This window comes from Rattus rattus, chromosome 7, assembly GCF_011064425.1.
Source record: "Rattus rattus isolate New Zealand chromosome 7, Rrattus_CSIRO_v1, whole genome shotgun sequence".
Taxonomy (NCBI): domain Eukaryota; kingdom Metazoa; phylum Chordata; class Mammalia; order Rodentia; family Muridae; genus Rattus; species Rattus rattus.
Genome location: NC_046160.1, coordinates 72,999,558 through 73,021,518, shown reverse-complemented (window position 1 = coordinate 73,021,518; position 21,961 = coordinate 72,999,558). Strand labels below are relative to the sequence as shown.

Sequence of the window (21,961 nt, the reverse complement as noted above, 5' to 3'; positions counted from 1 at the left end):
GAAGCAGCTTATTTCCTGGAATTCTCACCCAACACCAGCTACTCAGGAGGACTGTAAGTTCACAGTCAGCTTTCATTCCAGAGTTCAAGGCCACCCAGGACAATTCAGTGAGACACTATCTCAAAATACAAAGTAAAGGGTGTCAAAGGACATAGGGTTCTCGTGCTCACACACAGCACCAGAGAAACCAGAGTTATTAAACACGCAGGCAGTTTCATTCAATGAAAGAAGCTGTCACGTGATATCCATCCAGAAGGCTGGGAATGGATTCGTTAATACCGGCTGATCTTTGCTATTCTGTAAGGCCAGCCCTCACTGAATCCCTCAGAATCCTGAGCTTTGTTTCCTGGTCAATTGAATCCATTCTTAGACTATACAAACCCTTCCTCCCCACGCCCAGACTCTGGAGCAATTTCTCAATCAATCCAAGCCACCCTCACGGAAAAGGTCACAGGTGCTCTCTGCTACAGAGTGGTACCTTGTTGGGATAATTGTCAGATGGAAACTTCTTTTTCTAAAGTTTTGCTGCGTTTAAAGGTGTTTAAAAAAAACCTCTAAGAGTCAGACTCCAGAAGTTTTGGCCGGGCAGCAGCTAAGTTGAGATGAACCCAGATTTCATTCTTACCTCACGTGGATTGTTTCCCTGTTGGCCGTGACACTTGCAGCCCCTCTTCTGCTCCCGCTCCCCAAAAAAAGGAGGATTGAAGATGAAGCTAGGGTTACAGTGTTCTTGGCATACTTGAAGCTTGAAACCCCTGGGACTACTGAGACTAATTAAGCTAGAAGTAAGCTTCCCTGAACCAATGTCTCATTTTAAGGTAGGGACATTTAAAATATATTTGATTTCTTATTTTCGGTTTTTGTTATATGGTTTGATTTTTATACATGTGTACAGGTGCCCTTAGGTGCCAGAAGCCAGGGTGGATTCCTGGAGCTTCAGTTACAGGAGGTTGTGTGCTGTCTGACGTGGGCATTAGGAATTAAACCAGAACCCTCTCCCTGAGCACCAAGTACAATTAACTGCTGAGTCATTTTTCTATATCCCTTAGGAGGGGGCATTTTTAAAGTCAAGTTCTCCTTCTGAAAGTTCTAACCAAAGAAGCACACCATTTTAAAGTATCAAATTCTTGAGGCTGACAAAATGACACAGCAGTTAAGAGAGGCTCCCAGCATCCATGGTGGGTTGCTTCTGACTCCCTATAACTCAGCTTTATTGTATCTGACCCCCTCTGCTGGCCTCTGAAGGCACTGCGCTCATATCCACGTGACCTACACACACACACACACACACACACACACACACACACACACACACACACACGCACTAAAGTCTCCTGTTCAGTATGTTTTCATATACTTTTCACAGTGCACACCATCACATCACCACTGCCTAATTCTGGAGCCATTGGGTTTTCTGTGTAGCTCTCTACAGGAATTTATACACTGCAGTTCAGCACCAGGAAAAACCTACATTTTGTGAGTATGTTCTTTCCTCGGCCCTCTGAGTAGCAGTCAGTTGGGTAAGCTTCTCAATTTGTCAGGAGTCTCTTTCGGTGGAACTCGGCTGTTTTCAGTTGATTGCGTCTCTTTAGGACAGCAGCCTAGTCCTTCAGGCTTCTTCGCACTGCTTGCCAATCTGACACTGGGGTAGGGTGGTTCTCACACTGTCTGGGGAAGAAGTCTCACTCAGATTCTTACTGAGTTGGTCTTGGGCACGGAAGGCTGTTGAGAGTTTGCTGAGAACTGCTGATTTGGGGAAAATCATATACATACCGAAGACCTCTGGATTCCCCTGAAATACTTCCACGGACTCAGTGAGGAAAAATAAAAATAGACTTTTGTCTTGACATCCTTTGTCTTGACACGAGGAAAGAAACAGCAACTACTTCAAACTGCGTTACCCCTCTTCTATATGTAAGATGTACACCCCAGTACATATCAGAGATTCTTAAAACAAATTCCTCTCTCATGACCCCTTTCCCAACTAACCACTAACAGAAGCAGTGTGTGGCGTAATCCTGTGATTCCAGTGCTGAGAAATTAAGGAAAGCCTGGTGTGGTGGCACATGCCTATAACCCCAGCACTGGGAGGTAGAGGCAGGCAGATCTCTGTGAGTTCAAAACCAGCCCGGTCTACAAAGTGAGTTCCAGGACAGTCACGGCTACATAGTGAGACCTTGTCTTAAAAAAAGAAGCAAGCAAAAAAAAAAAAAAATAGACACAGAGACAGAGACAAAAAGACAGAGCGAGGGAGAAAGAGGCACTCAGCAGAGACAGAGTGAGAGAGTGAGAGCTAGAAAGAGAGCGAGATGGGGGACGAGGGGGCGGGGGGGTGGGTTAAGGGAGAAGAATTGAAAATTTGAGGCCAGCCTGGACTAAACAGTGAAACCTTGTCTTAGAAGAACCGAAGGACACCGTGTAATAGGGCTGTGGGCTATGCGAATCCAGGTTGTATCCCAACCAGCCGCTCTTTCTTCTACTCCTTCCCTTCTCACTTTTTTAAAGTTCCAACTGCCTCTCTTCTCACCTCAGTCCCCTTACCAACACTATGGCTCACCCCGACCCCTCCGCCCCCACCCAGCCCATCTTGGTTCCTACTCTTCCATCACCTATGGCACTTAAGCCCTGGGGAGGGTCTGATGTTGCGATTGGACAAACAGAAGTCCAGTCAGCTATCTGGATGGACTCTAGGTCTGAAGGAGGAGCCTCCTCTTTCTCTCTTCACTTCCTGTCAAGCTAAGAATCCCTTTCTTAGCTGCCTTCCTGTCAAGCTGGAAGGCAGCTAAGAAAGGGGTTTTGAGACTGTCCAAGGGCTCCTCTTTCTGCTTCTGTGGACGGTTCTCAGGAAACACAAATGTTCTCAGTATCCATGTAGCATCCCCGTCAGCAGAGCAGTACCGACCGACAGTTACTTCACAGCCCCAAATCACCCATCGAGACCACAGGTAAGGTTCCCGGCTCAGCCACTATGGTGGCCCTGGTTTTCTGGGATATGGATGGAAAGATCAGAGACTTTTGGAATGATTACTGAGTTATGTAAAGAGGGTCTAGCAAGATGCTTTACGGCTCTGTTTTGCATGGGGTTTCCAAACACACTGTCGGAGGGCGTGTTCTGGTGGGGCCCTCTCTTCCTAAACTGGTTGTTGCATGTGCCTTTTTTTTCCTCTTAAGTTTCATTTCTGAAAGTAAAGTAGAAAGGGAAGTAATGGAAGGAGAGTGAGGATGGGGCATTGTTGTAGTGATCGAGTCCCGTCAGTGACGCTTGAACCAAACTTAAACCTGACTTGAGACCCTTGGTGGTGTGACAGCTCGATGTCCCATTGTAGGGGAATACCAGGGCAATGAGGCGGGAGTGGGTGGGTGGAGGTGGGGACGCACCCTTATAAAAGGAGGTGGAGGAGGGATGGGATGGGGCTTTGGGGAGGAGAAACCCTGGGAAAGGGAATAACATTTGAAATGTAAATAAATAAGATATCCAATTAAAAAAGCAAACAAACAAAAAAACAAAAAAACCTTTTAAAGGTTCAGATCTTTTCTTGGGCTTCTGTTTTCTTTTCCTGTCTCTGCTCCTAACTCAGGAATCTCTCAGACATGAGGCCTGTCCACAGGCAGGCAAGGAGGCTGTGGTGGGTGTAATCAAGTGCAGTTTCGAAGCCAGATGAAGCAAGTTCTGAGACCTTGGATGACCCGGAATGGGCCTTCCTGGGGCTGGAGTGACCATCCCTTTCTTTTCCACACCTTAGAGCCCTGTTTCCTCTGTGTTTGCCTTAAGGCAAGTGCTTGCTACAGTGCAAGGTTATGTAAGACGAAGTCAGACATCAGGGTTTTTTAGGTGAGAACTGTCTCAAGCTCTTGACCCTCCTGCCTAGTGCTAGGCTTTCGGTTCTGTGCTACTGCAGCTAGCAACACAGCTTATTTTCTATTAGTTTATAGCGGCATAATATTTAGGTCATAAAGGGTCAAATCCTGCTGGTTTTGTCTTTAAATTTTAAGATGTGTGATTGCATGGATCCTTCGTAGACTCGTATTTGGTTATAATATTCATGACTATAGAGTGGAATAGACAGGAATACAATAGAAGAATACAATAATAGAACTAGAAAGATCTAGAATATTCAGATTTCCTCTCTCTCTCTCTCTTTCTCTGTGTGTGTGTATGTGTGTGTGTGCGTGTATCTGTCTCTGTCCTCTGTCTGTCCTCCCCCCTCTGTGTGTGTGTATCTCTGTCTCTGTCTCCTCTCTCTGTCTCCTCTCCTCTCTCCTCTCTCCCTCCCCCCTCTCTCCCCCCCCCCTCTCTCCCCCCCTCCCTCCCTCTCCTTCTGACAGGGTTTCATTCTGTATCTCAGGCTGGCCTCAAACTCATAGCACCCCTTCTGCTCTAGCAATCTCAAGTGCTATGTTTATGAACATGAGATAACATGCAAAGACTAACAGATTCCTTAAAGAGGAACTGACATCCAAGTTCCTTTTTGGGGTCTAAGTTCTGCTGATGCAAACAATGAAAAACTTGTCACTTTGCCCTAATTTAATGAATTTCCCTAGTGGTGTCTGTTGGTTTCTGTTTAGAATATAAATAAAGTTACTGTGAACATCCTGGGGTCCTCTGGGATTGCTGGAGATCCCAGAAGCAGAGCCTGAGGTGTCCGGATGCATGGTGGCTTTCTTATTCTATAGACAGCAATCCTTAGGCATTATTACAGATAGAGCCTAAGGATGCAGGCTGATAACCATGAGCTACAGTCTGGTGGTTGTTGTTGTAAAAATATAAAAAATAAAAAATGCTGTCTGTTATCCCGCTCTAGATCTGGCACCGCAGTTCCCCAAGACCAGCCGCCCCACACTCCCTTACACTTAAATCGCTACATGAAAGAACACACAACACAAGAACCTTTGACCCAATTGATAAGATATAGTTGCCCACCTAAACATACAGAGAGCCCTGTATACATCCATCCCTTAAGAACATTAATAACAACCTGTAAATACACAGAGTGGAGTCTTAACCTCACCTGCCATGTTGTCTACCAACTACTCTCTCTCCTCTCTCTCCTCTCTCTCTCTCTCTCTCTCTCTCTCTCTCTCTCTCTCTCTCTCTCTCTCTCTCTCCTCTCCAGTTCTCTCCTCCTCTTCCTTCAAATTTCTCTCCCGCCCATCCTTCCTTCTTCTCCAATGACAGGCCTCCTTCTATCCTGTACCTGCCCTCCCCTGTACTTTACAAATTCAATGGGGAGAAGGTTCTGGTGAAGTCACCTGAGTCCTGAGTAGTGACTAGGCAGCTGTCCTTGGGGCAGTGGAATTAGCATCAATACAGATAACTCCAGGGCAAACCACAGCAGTTGGTCTAGAATATTGTCTTTGGTTTAAAACAATTATTCCTTTACTGTTCTAAGTTTTTAGATTGATGACTACCTATGCAGATGAATATTTGTTCTTATGAAAGAATCTTCTAGCAAGAGACATCATCAACCTACCAACTCTTTGGTGTTGTGTTCCTGTGTGCGCGAAGGGCTGCCTATCCATTTGCAGCTCTAGACCACAGAGTTGAGCTTTTACAGGGAATCCGGACTTGTCTTTTTGTCAGGTCAAACCTTGAATGATAAGGATTTTTAAAACGCGTACTTAAGTTTTATTATCTTAATAATATCTTTTATATATTGACAGTTTCACACAATGTACCTTGATTCTATCCACCCCCAAATTCCTTCCTCTTCCTGTCCATAGACTTCCCCCCTTCCCCGCCCCAGCAGTTCTTCCTCCCACCTTCATGCCCTCTCCTTTTTTTTTTTTCCAATCCACTGAGTCTACTTGGCTTTATGAAATATTGATGGGTCTTGTTGACTCAACTCTATCTTATGCAGGTAACCAAAGCTGCTAGGAGTCTGTGAGGAGAAGGCCATGTCATGTCCACACAGCACTTCACAGGATCTTCTCCATCCTTGGCCTCCTTGGGTTCTGACCTACCTCCATGCTGTTTTCTGAGCTGTGGAGGGGATGATATAGACACCCCGTTTAGGGCGTCAGTCATGCAATGGTCATTCAGTCTCAACGCTTTGATTGGTCACCAGCCTCAACATTGTCTGAGACACACTGCAAAAAGAAACTTCCCTGGCCAAGATTGAAAATAGCACCAAGCATAAATATTTTGAAGTCAGCTTGAAGACTTGTCCAGTTAGCAAAACAATAGGAGTACATTCCCTGACTTGGGCCTATGAACCCCCAAGATGTGGGCTTTTGACCCTGTTTATAGCACTAGATATAAATTCCCTCTTGAGGAGCAGGCCTCAAGTCCAATCAGAAGGATGTTCAGTACCTCACAACCTACATTCCACTTTGCACAAGTGGCCACACCTGATAAATTGGAATTGTAGCATTTAGGGTTCGCCGCTGGATAATGCAGTGATGTTTCTTCTCCCTCAAAGACCTTCATAACAATGTCTGGTACCATGAGAGCTAGCCAGGATAAAGAAAGTTTCCAGGTCAGTTCGAGCTTTCTCTATGTCTTGCACCCAAAGTAGGTAATGTCTCAATGGGATTTTACATATAGCTATGGCAGGCAACCAAGAGCAATGCCTATAGCCTGTGTTGTCTGGGGGGCTTCCTGGGACCTTCTTGACCAATAACTCGTAGGGACGTATCTTGTGCTTGGCACTTAGTAGAATTTTGATTTAGTAAGTAATGTTTCCTGGAGAAGTACTATCTATCCATAGTGAATATCTGCATTCAAAATCCTTTTAAAAAACATACTATTTTTATTACATTTTAAAAATGGCCCGTGACTGCATGCTTCTCTCACCATGTAGGTACCAGGAATGAAACCTTGGCTGTCAGACTTGGGGCAAGCACCTTTACCTTCCTGCCTTCTTTGTGTAACTATTGTATTTTTTTAAATTGGCATGCAAAGTAGTGATTTTTCATAAGTGTTCTTATCCGTTCTCAGTTTTAGTTAATACTCCAACCCCCCCTAAAATAGATTTTAAATAAAGTATCTGCATACTAAATGTGCCTTTATTTACTGTTAGAAATGATTTGAGGTAGACTTGGGTACATGACTGAAATCCCAGCACTGGGGAACCTTACCTTAGGCAGGAGGATTGAAGTTCAAGGCCAGCCTGGATTATATAGTAAATAGTATGAAAGAAAGAAAGAAAGAGAGAGAGAGAGAGAGAGAGAGAGAGAGAGAGAGAGAATATCAAGAAGTAATACACACAGCATCATCTACTCTATTTAATTAAGTCCATTGAGTACAAAATTAAAATTCTTACTAGGGACCCACAGTGTTCCTGAATAAGGCTTGTCCCTTTTCTCTTTCCTGGTGAGTCACATTGTTCCTGAAGTTAGCATGCAGCTCAGCTGAGCTAGATAAGTCACCCGTGGCAGAAGCACATTGTGTTTACCTCTGTTCCCGGACCTGACTGTCTGATTTCATTGTATTTAATCTCATTGATTCTAATGTTGAACACCTTAAGAGGCAGCCTATGAGACTGATCTATTTTAGTGTAACTAACTTACACTAAGATAGTGGAGTGTAACTTAGTAAAATGCCTATTTCAAGCATTTACGTTGTGAGGAAATGGCAACTCAAGGGCTGTGACATTGGCTCTGGTGCCTAGCCTGAGGCCAGCCTGAGGTCATGCAGAGGGCAAACCCCGCTGCACCACTCCCCAGCGCCAGTTCTCACCTCTGTAGAGGGAGAATCATAAGGCCTGAGACTTATGAGTTTCTTCAAGGAGTAAACAAGAAACTCTAGCACATTATACATTCCCTAAACTACGTCAAAGGTGCAAAGCAGCTCAGACCGGTCAGATCCTTGGGAGTAGTGTAGCAATGCCTTCGGGTTTCCGCAGGAATCGATTGCATTCTGGGGTTTTCTAATTCTTTCCTACAGCACAAGGAGCTGCTGCAGGACCTGGTTGGGTTTGTGTGCAGGAGCCCAGACCTGAACTCTGTGCTTGAGAGCTCAGCCCAGGCCCTGTGGTGTGCTACTCTCTTTGATCTTTCTTTTCACTTCCTGTCCACCATGCAAAGCGAGCATTTGTTTCTGGGTTAATTGTGGTGACGGTGAGTGGGGGGAAATCACAAAATACAAGCAAATAACAATCTGATGCTCTGGTCCAGGTTGACACCCTGCACCCATTCACTTGCTACTTTATGTTTGTCCTCCACTGACAGAGTCATCACCTCTGCTCCAGGTCTTCCTCAGGTCAAAACACCTGAAGAAGAGAGCTCCCCTGCTAGTTGCCAGCCCGACTTTGATGTTTCCCATAAATTTATCTCTCAGAAAGAGTTCTCCACATCCCTGTGTCAGTCCAGATAGTTTCTGTGGCTCCCTGCTGAAATGAAGACTGCTCTGTAGCAAGACTGTTTAGCATGCTACAGGGATGACATCTGCCAGAGAGCATTCCTAGTAGCATCTATTCATGTGCACAGACACCCACAAGCCACTTACTATTTTTAACATTTGAAAAATCAGTAGACTTTGTTCTGTATCTTGTTTCCTTTTTCGTTGTGTTTTTTTTGTTTGTTTGTTTGTTTTGTTTTGTTTTGAGATGGGGTTTTTTTTGTGTGTAACCATGGCTCTACTAGAACTCCCTCTGTAGGCCAGGGTGGTCTCGAACTAAGAGATCCACCTGTTTCTGCCTCCTGGGATTACAGGCGTGCGCTAGCACCATCTGGCAAAAAATACTCAATGAATTTTATATATCTGTTTATAATATCACCAGCCAAATTTACCTTTTTGAAAATTTCAAATCTACAGAAAGAGATAGAAAGTCACGCTGTCCCTTTTGTTGAGTCACAAGTTTTCATGCATCTACACACCACCTCTCTCCTCCAGCTCCCTCTCACTGTGGTAGAAGGATCTGGAATTGCAAAGACTTTGTAGCCTTTACTCCTATACCCCTCACTCACATCCTACGTTTCCAAGGTACCTTTCCTGAGTCTACAGAACTGAGACAATTCCTAAGACTGTGCTGGGACCGACACACTTCCCCTAGACTTTCCTGGCTATGTGCACTGCATCCCCTCGGTCCTCTCCCCGGATTCAGTCAAGGTCCACATGGAGTTCCCGTGCCATTCTAGTCTCTCTACAGTGCCAGGGATGGAACCCTGGCCCTCATGGGTATGCTAAGCTGTGTCCCACCCCCTAATCTCTTTCAGTATGGGACAGTTCTGCCTTCTTTTCCCTAGAGAAGTTCTAGGCCAGTCATTTTAAAGCAGGCCACATTTTTAGACTTGTCTAACTTTATCTGTTTTCCTCCACTCCCATATTTTCTACAAACTGTTGTATTACTTCTACTCTAGAGACACTTCCTTTTTAAAACAAAATTAATAGTGAATTAATTTTTATGAGACAGGCTCACACAGTGTGGCTCAGACTGGCCTTGAACTCTATCTTCCTACCTTGGCCTTTTGAGCTTCGAGATTACAGCTGAGCCACCATCCCTGCTTCCAAACTGCAGTTTTGGAAAGGGCTGTGTAGAGTCTTTTACCACACATGCTGTCTCCCATGAAAGCAGAGCCTAAGAGGGGTTTCACCCTGTCCCCTTCCTTCCCCCGGATGCTTCTTCTCAGCAAAGACCCACACGGTCGGTCTGTTAGCACAAAGCAGGGGTCCGCCTAAGCCTTCTCTTTGGTGGAGGCTTGAGCCTGGCCTGGCTGCTCACCTGTAATTCCAGCTTTCAGGAGCCAGAATGGCAGGCTACTGTGAGCTTCAGGCTAGCCTGGAGGATAGTGAGTTCCGGACCAGCACTGGGATACAAAGTGAGACCCTGTCAGAGAGAGAGGGAGAGATGGAGAGATGGAGAGAGAGAGAGAGAGAGAGAGAGAGAGAGAGAGAGAGAGAGGAGGAGGGAAAGTGAAAAGGAGGTGAAGGGGAGGGGGGGGAGAGGAGGGGGAAGGGAGGGAGAGGAAAAGAGAGGAGAGGAGGGAGAAGAGAGGAGGGAAGGGGAGGGGAGAGGAAAAGGAGGAGAGGAGGGAGAGGAGAGGAGAGGAGAGGAGAGGAGAGGAGAGGAGAGGAGAGGAGAGGAGAGGAGAGGAGGGCAGTATGGTGAACTTAGCAGTAGGGGTGGGAGGAGTAGGAGGGGTGGGAGGGGTGGGGATCCTGTTGGGATCTGAGGAGCCCTGTCTCCTCAGTGTGCATAGCCAGCTTCTGTGTGCTCAGGGATCCGGGGCTTTCCTGTCACCATGTGGAGAACACCATCTTAAGGGATGGCCAGTTGGACAGCAGTTTTGGAAACGGGTGGGGTGAAGCACAGATAAGGGGAATGAACTTACATGTATTTACAGAGCAACTCAAAAAAAAAAAAAAAAAAAGGCATCTCCATTTCAGAAACGTAGGCTATGAAAAGAAGAAGAAAAGTCTGTTTTGAAGCAAAGTGCTCACTTCCCCTTTGTTCTGGGAATTACCGCTTACGACTTTGCTAGTTTGAGAAGAGGAGGGGCTGCGCTTCAGAGACTTCTCACCCCAGACTGCTGAAGAGACGAACAAGCTCAAGTCCCAGAGCTAGCCAAAGCCTGTAGGGGGCAGGGCAGTGTCCACCGGAGGGCTACGTCTGTCTCCACTCCTGCTGCCTGTCCAGTTGGCAGCCAAGTTCCTGAGATTTCTGTGAAGCCCCTGCCCCCTTGTCCCCATCCCCGTACCCTTCACTCATTCTGTGGCTGTTTGGGACCCACAGCACTTCTCTTTTCTGTTTCCTATAGCAGTCTTGTAACTCCTCTGGGGGCATCAGGACTCAGGTTGGGGGGATAACTCACCCCTCAGTTCTATCTGTAGTCATGGCTTGTGGGCGATGGCACTGTATTATAAGTACGACCGTCTATCCTGGTTTGCAGGCTCGGATATCTTAACAGGAAGCCTACGTAACTGGATCATCTGAATGATCCTTCAAGCATTTTTACCCTCAGACCTGTCTCTCTTTTATTTCCAGTCTTGACAAAGGCACCGCCATCTTTGTAGGTTCCCAAGCCCCACCCAGTAGATTGACAGCTGTCAGTCACACCAGCCTGTGAAGCCTCAAGTCCTTTGTCTCTCCCTTGCACACTGCAGAGGGGATGTGTCTCTTGTCTTCAGGGAACACAAACTAAACTGATACTGTCATATTCACTGTGGTCCTTTCTCTCCCCCTCTGACTGCATGCTCCTTCACTAAAGGGCTACCTCTTCTTCCACTAGTTCTTGGGACCAGATTAGCCAATAGTGGACCAGTAGTCACTATGGCTTCATCTGAAGACCCTTCCCAGAGCCCCTTTGCCAATTCGCCGCCAGATTTAAATCTGTTTCGCCTCACTTCAGGAAGCTTCCCGGAGCAGCTCTTTCTCTTCTTGCCTGAATTACAAGTCCTTTCCTTTATTGGGACTCAAGTGTCCTGTGTCATAGATAAACCACACTGTACTCTAATGCCGTTCATCCTTCTTTGCCACAAAGACCTGAGCAACTCTACAGAAGGAACTATGTTGGGTTGATATAAAGGCGACGCTCAGGAAGTAGTTTTGAATAAATGAAGCAAGGAACAAATGAACAACCAAGACACCCTATTTCCAAGCAGCATCGGCCTTCGAGGATGCTAATCCGTGTGTCACAATGAATGAATATATTCTTTTTGCTCTTCTTTAATACAGAGATTTGAGTGACTTTCATCCGACTCTGGATTGTTTAAAAAACAACGCCATTGCTTTTCTATTCCAACAGGAAATATGGGATGTATTAAATCAAAAAGGAAAGACAATCTGAATGACGATGGAGTAGATATGAAGACTCAACCAGTACGTAATACTGACCGAACTATTTATGTGAGAGATCCAACGTCCAATAAACAGCAAAGGCCAGTAAGTAGACTAGTCTCAGGGACAGCAGGATCAGAGCATGGCTGCACAATCTAAATCTCAATCTTTGCATGCAAAAAAAAAAAATCACATTGATTACATGGACCCCGGATAATTTTATATTCCTTGTAACTTAATCCTTTGAAAAGTGTGTAGAGATTTTAGGGATAGTCTGGATACTTATTAGGTGATAAATAGATCTTTGGTTTCATTTTCAAGTATGGAGAAAACCATCTTTAATGCTCTTGATGAAAAGACCTCAGCATGTACCCGGGCATGTGTGCCTCAGGATAGAGGTTCTAGGAACAAAGGATTTACTGGATTTAAACCAGAATCTAAAACATGTGATAGCTAATGTGTCTTTGGGGTATTACATTTAATTCCTTGTTGTCTTTTCTTCAACTGATTTAACATTGTAAAGAGACTAAGATCGTTACGATTTGTTATAGAGGAGTAAAAGGTTAAGAAAAGCTTATCAGAGTCTGCCTTGACACTTTACACGGGTGTCCCCATTAGAAACTTTTTGCGATGTGCCACTTGCTGGACTTGGAGAAGTGCTGCCAAGTTTTAGGAACACAGGGGAACTCAGAACTTCAGATAGTTATAACTTTTAATCCGCTCTACTTTGGAGCTCATAACCTGGAAAGCATTTTCTCGTTGGGTGTCTGTATGCCAACCTGTCACCCAGGTGTCATGGACTGTCTTGGCATGTAAGCTGAAAACAAGTTATTCCCATTTAGCCCAAATGCCTTTGTTATCTGTTTGGACAGACATGGTGGTACCTGCAATCACAAGTCAGCAGCAGAGGCAGGTAGATCCATGGGAGATCGAGGCCAGCCTGGTTTACATCGAAAGTTCCAGGACAGCCAGGGTTACAGAGTAAGACCCTGTCTGAAAAAACAAAACAGAAGAAATTGCCGAGTTTCTCCAGTCTGACCTATGCTCTTTTTTTTTTTTTTAAGAATTATTTATTTATTAAGAGGGCATCAGATCCCATTACAGATGGTTGTGAGCCACCATGTGGTTGCTGGGAATTGAACTCAGGACCTCTGGAGAAGCAGTCAGTGCTCTTAACCTCTGAGCCATCTCTCCAGCCCCTGACCTATGCTGTTAAGTGGCCTGATGTTTTAGAACTATATTGTCATTGTCTAGTGCTGTCAGAATCAGCTATCATCATTTAGACTGCTAGGTCAGAGTTAGTTAAAAAGAAGCAGTGGTAAATGTTGACTGCATTGAACTGTTAAGTTATTTTATACGGTGTTTCTGAATAGATATATTATCAATATATCGGGTAAAGTTGCATATAGAGGGGCTGGAGGACCACTGTGATTCTGAGCACTGGCTGCTCTTGCAGAGGGCCTGAGTTCAATTCCTAGTGCCCACAGCCTTCTGTAGCTCCACTTCCAGGGCATTTGACACTCTTCTGGACTCTGCCATGCACACACATGGTGCACAGATATCTGTGCAGGCGCAATGCCTATCCTTATAAAAATAAATACATTTAAAAAAAAAAAAGGTTAGAAAGCATATCCACCCAAATGTAGAAGATTGTTAAGAGTACTAGTAATTTGGTGATGATGAATACATATCAATATAAAATTTAAAATCACTTTATAAATATGGATATAGAGTTATATCCTTAGACAAACGTGATTAATAGAAATGTTAGAGTAAAGAAAAGGCAAAAGGTAGTTTTCTTGTGCACTTCAAATTTCTCATTAAAAGTTATGTTTCTTGTAGCAAATTTTATAGCTTTTTATGTGCTTTAAAACCTGAAGATTTCTTTGTTTTGTTTTTTCTTCGTTTGCTTGGATCTGTTGTTTTTTTGGTTTGGTTTGGTTTTTCATTTGTCCATTTTGGGATTTTTGTTTGTTTGTTTTTGTTTGTTTGTCCAGGTGTTATTTATTTAGGAAAGCAAAGGAGGCTAGTTAAAAAAAAAAAAACCTCAAACATTCAATGTAAAAAAGATTACACGTAGATTGAAAAGCAACAGTGAACATGTTTAAAATCTTTCAGTTGCTCACCATAAAAAAATTAGTTCAGGTCTTCTGTGGTCATAGATGTTCCCCATGGACTTCTTAGCTTGGCTTCATCCTATGACCATAAACAAGACTCTCGGTCTTTGCCACATGTGAAAAACACATGCTCCCACTGGATCCCAAAGGGCTCTGCAAGGAGGTGAAGTGGAACTGCTCAAGAAAGAGCTAGAGTGATAGCACGGGGCGTCACGTGTATGTGTCTTACGGAAGTGCCTTAAGATGGGCTGGAGTCCTGCGGTGCACACATCTCAGGACCAGCCTGGCCAGCCATATAAAAATGTGCTCTGCTGTATTGTAAACTAACCTCTCTGGTATTTGCAGATCAGCTTGCTGCTTTCAAAATTATTTAATCTCTCACCTAATTGTTTTCTCTAAATCATATAAAACAGAATGCAGTTCTTAATTATGCAACTTACATGACTAAAACAGCAATATACAACTGCTTTAAGTCTTGAATGTCAGTACGGACCAATGATTGCCCGCTTCTCCAGTCCTTTTGCTCAGTGAATTTGATTGAGATTTTATGGGCTCACTTTCAGGAGAAATTTATATTTTAGTATAAACCACTTTGGTCAGTCACCTTTTATGAAATGACTACTCGAGGAGAAGCAGAGGGATGAGATGTTTAAAATCAGGGCCCAGGCAGGATGTCCTTAGAGGAGGTCACCAGGCCTTACATAACCCCTAGCAGTGCTCTTTGTGGAAAGGCATCGGAATAGAAGGTACCTGGTGTGAAACACCCTGCTGCTGCCATAACTGAGGGATACCCCTGGACGCTGGACAGAGAACCAGACAAGAAAACCTGACTCAGTTGGGCTTGTGTTTGTCTGTTAGTGACAGGTCTGATCAAATGTTTAAGTAAGTTCAGGAAACATGGAGATGAGCAACTGACGATGTCTCTAAGTCAGCAGGGTCCTGTCACTTCTGTGTTTGGTTGTACTGGCCCTACTTACTGTGTAGCTTCCATAACTGCTGTGCCTCCAACATTTAGTTCTTTCTAGGCATTAAGAGGCACATTTTACCAAGGCCATACCCAACCAGTGAGCTTATGGAATGCTCCTCCCCACCACTGTATAGAGGGTTGTGAGTCTAGAAGCAGACATCACACTGGGCAAACTGCCACCCCAAATATTAGGGTCCTGGTAAAAGCATGAGAAACAATCCTGGTGGGTTGTCATCTAGTCCCCATCTCAGGAAGCCCTATCCACTCGGTCTGCTGACACAAACCAAGGGTTATATGTCCAGGAAAAGCCCCGAAACTGACTTGTAGGTAGGACCCTGCCAAAGACGTCATCAAGCGTGAGAGTCTAACTAGGAGCCCTGGCGTCTCCCTATAGGATTTTTCTGTTTGGCTCTTCTTTCTCGTTTAGTGGCTGCAAATCTAAACCTCACTTGTCACTGTTAGGAAAATGGTATGCATGTGAGATGAAAAAAAAAAAACTATCATGACTTTTTTTCCTCTAACAAATACTCTTCCGTAGGTTCCTGAATCTCAACTTTTACCAGGACAGAGATTTCAAGCAAAAGGTATGTTTTCTTTTCAACCTGATTCATGTTTTGTTTGTCGTTATGGGAAAATATATGTAACTCAAATCTATCACAGCTTCAGTGGGTTTTTTTTTTTATGTCGAGCTCAGAACAGGAAGTACGCATTGCTGTGCAAGTGTCACCAGTGTCCGTCACAGAAGGTTTTCATTATTCCGAGTGGAACACTGTCATTAAGCACTCAGCCATTGTTCTCCACTCCCTTCTGCTCTGGGCAGCCACCATTGCACTCTCTGTCCCTATGGACTTGATTCTATGTAGCACATGCAACTGGAAATATAGTCTTTGTCATTTCCTGCCTGGCTCGTTTGACTTAGCATAGGTCGTCAAGGCTCAACTACACTCCATTGTGTGTGAGACCTTCAACGCTTTTTAAGGCCGACTGCTCCGTGTATGTGGATGTTCCATTCTGTGTATGTGTCACACTTTGTGCGTTCCACTAGTGCTCACTAGGGTAGCTTCTGCCTTTGGGGACCATGGCAGTGTTGCCACGATCACGCGTACATTTTTTCCTAAACATGGTTTTAAAGGTATAGTGGGTTCCTGCGGGTCTTGGTGTGCACAGGATGTACCGCATGCCATTTACCGGTGGGAAGCACGGAGCTTCACTCCACGGCCCTCTCTCCATCGCTTCCCCTCTTCCTTTGTGTTTATGTTGCTAGGTTTTGAAGGGCTCTGCTTGTATCTTTTGTTCTTAGATCCAGAGGAGCAAGGGGACATCGTGGTGGCCTTGTATCCCTATGATGGCATCCACCCAGACGACTTGTCTTTCAAGAAAGGAGAAAAGATGAAAGTTCTGGAAGAGTAAGTATGCCAGGCCCCCAGTTGCTTCAGCGCCAGAAGGAACAGAGCAAAAGGAACTTCCCTGATGAATGTAGGGTGAGCCCTTCCATCGCTTCTCCCAACAGGGACAGTTACTGTTTCTTTATTTGCCAAAATGCTACCTAAGAAGTTTGGCTCTGTGACATGCTACTTAAGACGGCCATTGTAGAGTTTGGGAGAGAGCTCAGTCATATCCTGAGTTAGTTCAGCACTTGCTTGTGGTGGCACAGCGTCAGGGAGGTGGTACAGGCAGATCCCTGAAGGCTCTCTGGCCAGCCAGTCTAATCTGTCTGGCAAGTTCCGGGCCTGTGAAAAAAAACTATACCTCTACCTAATCTATACCTATTCCTATCTCTATACATACCTATACCTATTTTTAATACCTATACCTATCTATATCTACCTATAGCATCTGAAGAATGCCTATGAGGCATCTTCTGACATGAACACATATGTACATATGTAATGCATACCTGCAAACGCAAGTACACATTCATGAACATGCATACATATCACACACACACACAATGCCCACCATAATCCCGTGACTTAGATACGGTCATCTCCATTTTGAAGGTTAAGGTTCCCAGGAATAGACTAAGTGACTCTTCACGGTCTCAGAACTATCACAAGAAAGGGCCACGTTGAAATGCAAGTTCACGATGATGCCCTGGATAGGCACTTAGTGCTTTATCTTCTGTGAGGGGCTATCCTCCCTCTCCCTCTGTGGCAGGTCAGGGTCAGGGTGCTGCCTTATGCAAATTCAGTACAGAAAGGAAGTTAGACCTAAAGTGCTCAGACTTCCTTGTTCTCCCTCCTCACTGCCCTGGGGCCTGACCAGGGTCACGCGTGTGAGTCAACACACAGGGGTCAAGGAAATGAAACACATAAGCAGCTGCAGGGAATCAGTGAGGAAGCTGAGCCGGACTTTCCAGTGTGGCCGTGGCACCCCATCCTTAGAAATCGCACCACCTGGCCCAGGAGCCCAGTCTATGCTAAATAACCGCCTTCCGTACCTCAAACCATCTCTGGACAACTTCTCCTGTCTAACACAATGTGGTTGTGATTGTTGTAGAAATAACCTTATGCTGCACTTGAATGGACAATGATAAGAACCATAGATATAAAAGTTTTAGGTCCCGAGAAGGTTGCTCAGCGGGAGAGAGCTTGCCTAGCATATGCAAGGTCCTAGGTTCGATACCCCTACATGTAAAAAAAAAAAAAAAAAAATCCAACCTAAATATTTTAAATCTACAGTTTGCTCCGTTTGAAGGGGTAGCGTACGCAGGCTGCCTGTGGTGTGGATAAACAGTTCCCAGGTACAGCTCAGAGTTGGTTATGACCCTCTTTTCTCACAGACAAGAGTCTGATCTGTGTGCAGGCATTTGAAGAGTAACATGGAGGCTTTCAAGGTCCAATCACATACCCCCACCCATCTGGTTCACTTGCTCCTTCTGGGCATGGCACTTCCTGCTTCTCCTTCCTGCCGCACTTTGGGTTAGCATTGTGCAGTACCACGTGAGGAGGCTTACTTCCTCTTAATTACTCTTGGTCTGTTTATTTATTTACTTTTTTATTTTTCTTTATTCATGGTGCCTATCTCTGGATAAAGTGGATGTTTGTACAGACAAGTTTATAGCACATGAATTTTAAGTCTCTATTCCTTCCACACCCATTGCTATAAGGATCCTTTCAGACATTTCTTAGGCACCCGGGTAAGTGAGAAGTGTTTGGCGTCTATAAGGTTGGCCATTTTGCCAGTTCTTTTCTATGCTGCATTGCAGGCCACATTGAAGTTGTAAGGATGCTTTTATTTTTTTTTTCTATCACTAAATATATTTTTCTATGAAAAGGAATGCACTTTTCCCTTGGGTTCAGGGATTCCAGGAATGCTCCCTCTTGCCTTCACTCTGCAAAAGAAATGCCGTAGGACCATTGCCATTGCGATCATTGATTTTGATTTCTATTCCAGGCACGGGGAGTGGTGGAAAGCTAAGTCCCTTTCATCAAAGAGAGAAGGCTTCATCCCCAGCAACTACGTGGCCAAGGTCAACACCTTAGAAACCGAAGAGTGAGTCCTCTCGCACAGCCAGCTGGTGTTTCCGAACACGGCGCTGGTTTGCTTACATTTGTATCCCTGCCCAAACACCTATGAAATGTGAATATGTCTTCACAGGTGGTTCTTCAAGGACATAACAAGGAAAGATGCAGAACGACAGCTTCTGGCACCAGGGAACAGTGCCGGGGCTTTCCTGATCAGAGAAAGCGAAACTTTAAAGGGTGAGTACGTGGTAGAGACCATAGAGACTTCTTAGGGATTTGAGCAGTCTCCTTAGATGTAGCTCACAGGGCATCGTGCATGCTGGGTAAGCATTCTGCCATCAAGCTACAGCCATAGACACAGGAAATCATTTGAAAAAAATGATTCTGGAATGAATAAAATAAAGAATTCAGTAGGTTCTGGGAATGAAGGGATTACTTTGGTTTGGGTTGGGTTTGGATTTGGCTTTTCTTCAGTTTTGAGACAGAGTCTCCTTTGTAGCCCTTGGCTTACCTGTAGCTTAATAGGTAGACCAGTCACTAGGTAGACTAGGCAGACTGCCCTCAAATTCAGAGGTCCCCCGCCTTTGCCTCTTACGTGCTGGGATTAAGAGCTTGTGCCACCACACTTAGATGGTTTAATTTTGAAGTTGTTGTTGTTGTTGTCATCGTTGTTATTTTTGTGTGTGCACATGTATGTGTACATGTCCATGTGCCTGTCTGGCAAAGTGCATACGTGGAGGTTGGAAGGCATCCTTGAGAATCAGTGCTCTCCTTCCATCCTAGGTTCAAGGGATTGGATTCAAGTCGCTTACACAGAAAGCTCTTTTTACCTGCCTAGCCATCGTGCAAACCCCTGACAGTAAAGTTTTGCATTTTGATAGCAAATGACAAACTCAAATGATAAACATTAATAAACAGAAAACAGTCATAATTATGGCCAAGTCGTACTTACTGTTTTGTTGTGTTATTATGTAAGTGAGTCCTAAGTGTCAAAACGATTTTTCTATTCAGTCAAATGACTTTGGAAAACCACGGTGAAGAAGGAAAGTAATATACTGGCTGCTTGTCTAGCAAATAAAATGCTATTGTCATTGATCGAGTCCAAATTTTAAAGTACCTTTAATTTTCCCTTTTGAGGCCTTCGCTAGCCTGGAACTGGCCAAGATTCTCCTGCCTCTGCCCCCAAGTGTTTAGATGAAAATCATCCCTGCACCCGGCTGTAGGACTTTCCTGTGATGTGTTTATATTTGTAGTTTCGTTATAAAGTGTGTACCACAGTACGGTATAACGTGGCCTTTATTAGTAACATGTAAGCATGCCTTCGCTTAACTTTTCCCCACAGGAAGCTTCTCTCTTTCCGTCAGAGATTACGACCCTATGCATGGCGACGTCATTAAGCACTACAAAATCAGAAGCCTGGACAATGGTGGTTATTACATCTCTCCGAGGATCACTTTCCCCTGTATCAGTGACATGATTAAGCATTACCAAAGTAAGTGAAAGCCGAAGGCCAGGAGACGTTAGATCGTCTTTATAACGACTAATATAAAGTTTATAGTTTTTCTTTCCGTTGATGCAGTGGGTAGTACTCTACGAGCAGTTTTTCCTTAACGTAGACACCCCTTGACTTCCAGTGGTCATGTGTTCTCACGCATCTGTTGTGAGCTGGCGTAAGTTGAAAGTACGTTTCACTCGCCTTGTCTTCTTATCACCCCGGCTTACTCGGTGAATGTACTCAGCTCCTTACGCATCCCTACAGTTGGACAGAGTCTTTCACCCTCATAACCTCCATGCGCTATTGGCTGGAGATGAACGCAGGCTGACTGTATAGACGCGCTTTCACACCGTGGTAAATAGAGAACATTGGGCAAGTAAGTGGGGGCTGTCACCACATTCACAGAGAGGTTGCTGCAGTGGTAGTGGGGCCTTCTTGCTTATTGTCAGTTACTTAACGTTTAGTGCGTTTCCCTTCCTGTGGAGAAAAGTATATATTATTTTTACACAAGGCATACTCTTAACGTGTGTAAATATTCAAAGTACAAGCTATACAGATTCATGTCTCTGAGCGTAATGCATGTATGTAAAAGGACTGTGTGCCCATCCTTCCATCATAGGTTCTAGGGATTGGACTCAAGTCGCTTACACAGAAAACCTGCCTAGCCATCATGCAAACCCTCTGACAGTAAAGTTTTGCATTTCGGGAACTATGGCATATTTAAAAGTAGAAAGTCAATGCCTCATGTCCGGTACCAGTGTCTGCCTTGTGAAACTCACCTCTGTGACCTTACTAAGTCCACTCATTTTGGCTGACATCAGATGTGGGAGCCGCTGTAGTGGGTTCCTCCTGCCTGCTTTAAGAGGCTCTATGACAAAACTCACTAAGGGTTTACTTGTGCTGGCGGTGTTAACGAATGAAACAAAATGTTTCAAATTGTCTTCCGATCATTTTTAAAGTTGCGATTAGGCAAAAGGTATCCCCATTTGCATTTTAGATGGTGTCAGGTTGGATTTATAAAAATAACAGCGTATTCAAGATTTCCTACATAGACACTTCTAAAACAAAAAGACCGTACCATATTGGTTCTGCATCAGAGATTCGGCCAGCCAAGAATCTTTAAATGTATCTGTACTGAATGTGTACCCATGATTTTCTCGTCATTTCCCTAAACAATGCGGGTTACAACATGGTCACATTGTATTTGGTAATATAAGTAATACAAGAATAATTTAAATAAGATATAGATAGATAGGTAGATAGATAGATAGATAGATGGATGGATGGATGGATGGATGGATAGATAGATAGATAGATAGATAGATAGATAGATAGATAGATAGATAGATAGATAGATAGATATGTATTATTTTATATAAGGGACTTGGTTATTTGAATTTAAGGGGACCCTGGCACCCATCTGCCATGGCTACAAACTCTATTGCTTAGATTACTGTTTCTCTTTCTCTTTCTTTCTCCTTCCCCTTCTTCCTTTTACACTTGCTGTGCGTGTATGTTGGGGAATCCAGGATTGAGCCTAGGTTGGTAGGACTTGATTGACAGCAAGCTTTCTCACTCACTGAGGCGTCTCTGCAGCCCAGCACACATCCCTTAACCTTTGTTCTTCCTCTCACCTCAGAGCAGTCTGACGGTCTATGCAGAAGACTGGAGAAGGCATGCATCAGTCCCAAACCACAGAAGCCATGGGACAAAGATGCGTGGGAGATCCCCCGGGAGTCCATCAAGCTGGTGAAAAAGCTCGGCGCTGGGCAGTTCGGAGAAGTCTGGATGGGTGAGTGTTGAACAGCGTCCCACTCTGGAGGGGACGATGAAGGGTTCTAGCCTCTGCCAGCCACTGAGCCAAGCTCGGGGCCACTCCGAAGCCTCATTTCTTGCTTTCCTGTCTGTCTGGGGCCAAATTCTGTCTGCTTAGATGCTCGCTCAATGCAGACAGATGTGGGACTCAATGGCTCCTTTCATCTTTTCCAAGTTAGGAACATGGATGCTTGCCCAAATCCTCTCTCCTCTTGCAGCCATTTTCATTCTCGCACTCCGGGCAAACACTTGAAGTCTCAACTCAGTGACAGCTACACTCAGGCTTAGGACCTTTTTTTTTTGTTTCTTTAAATAATGTTTGAGATAATTGGCACCCGCACGATTGTGTGAAGAAGCACAGAAGGAGCTGGAGAGACGGCTCA

General features: G+C 44.6%; 1 protein-coding gene across 2 annotated transcripts in view; it reads left to right on the top strand.

Annotated features, from left to right (window-relative positions):
• Nucleotides 1-21,961, top strand: part of Lyn (LYN proto-oncogene, Src family tyrosine kinase) — a 111,409-nt gene that overhangs the window by 50,085 nt on the left and 39,363 nt on the right. The window contains exons 2-8 of one of the 2 annotated variants that reach the window (XM_032907812.1): nucleotides 11,686-11,759; nucleotides 15,340-15,385; nucleotides 16,102-16,207; nucleotides 18,198-18,296; nucleotides 18,402-18,505; nucleotides 19,611-19,760; nucleotides 21,403-21,555. In XM_032907812.1, coding sequence (XP_032763703.1) covers nucleotides 11,691-11,759; nucleotides 15,340-15,385; nucleotides 16,102-16,207; nucleotides 18,198-18,296; nucleotides 18,402-18,505; nucleotides 19,611-19,760; nucleotides 21,403-21,555 — 727 coding nt within the window. In that variant the 5' untranslated portion in view covers nucleotides 11,686-11,690. Of the gene's footprint in view, nucleotides 1-11,685; nucleotides 11,823-15,339; nucleotides 15,386-16,101; nucleotides 16,208-18,197; nucleotides 18,297-18,401; nucleotides 18,506-19,610; nucleotides 19,761-21,402; nucleotides 21,556-21,961 lie in introns of both variants that reach the window. The other variant, XM_032907811.1, reaches the window with a different exon arrangement.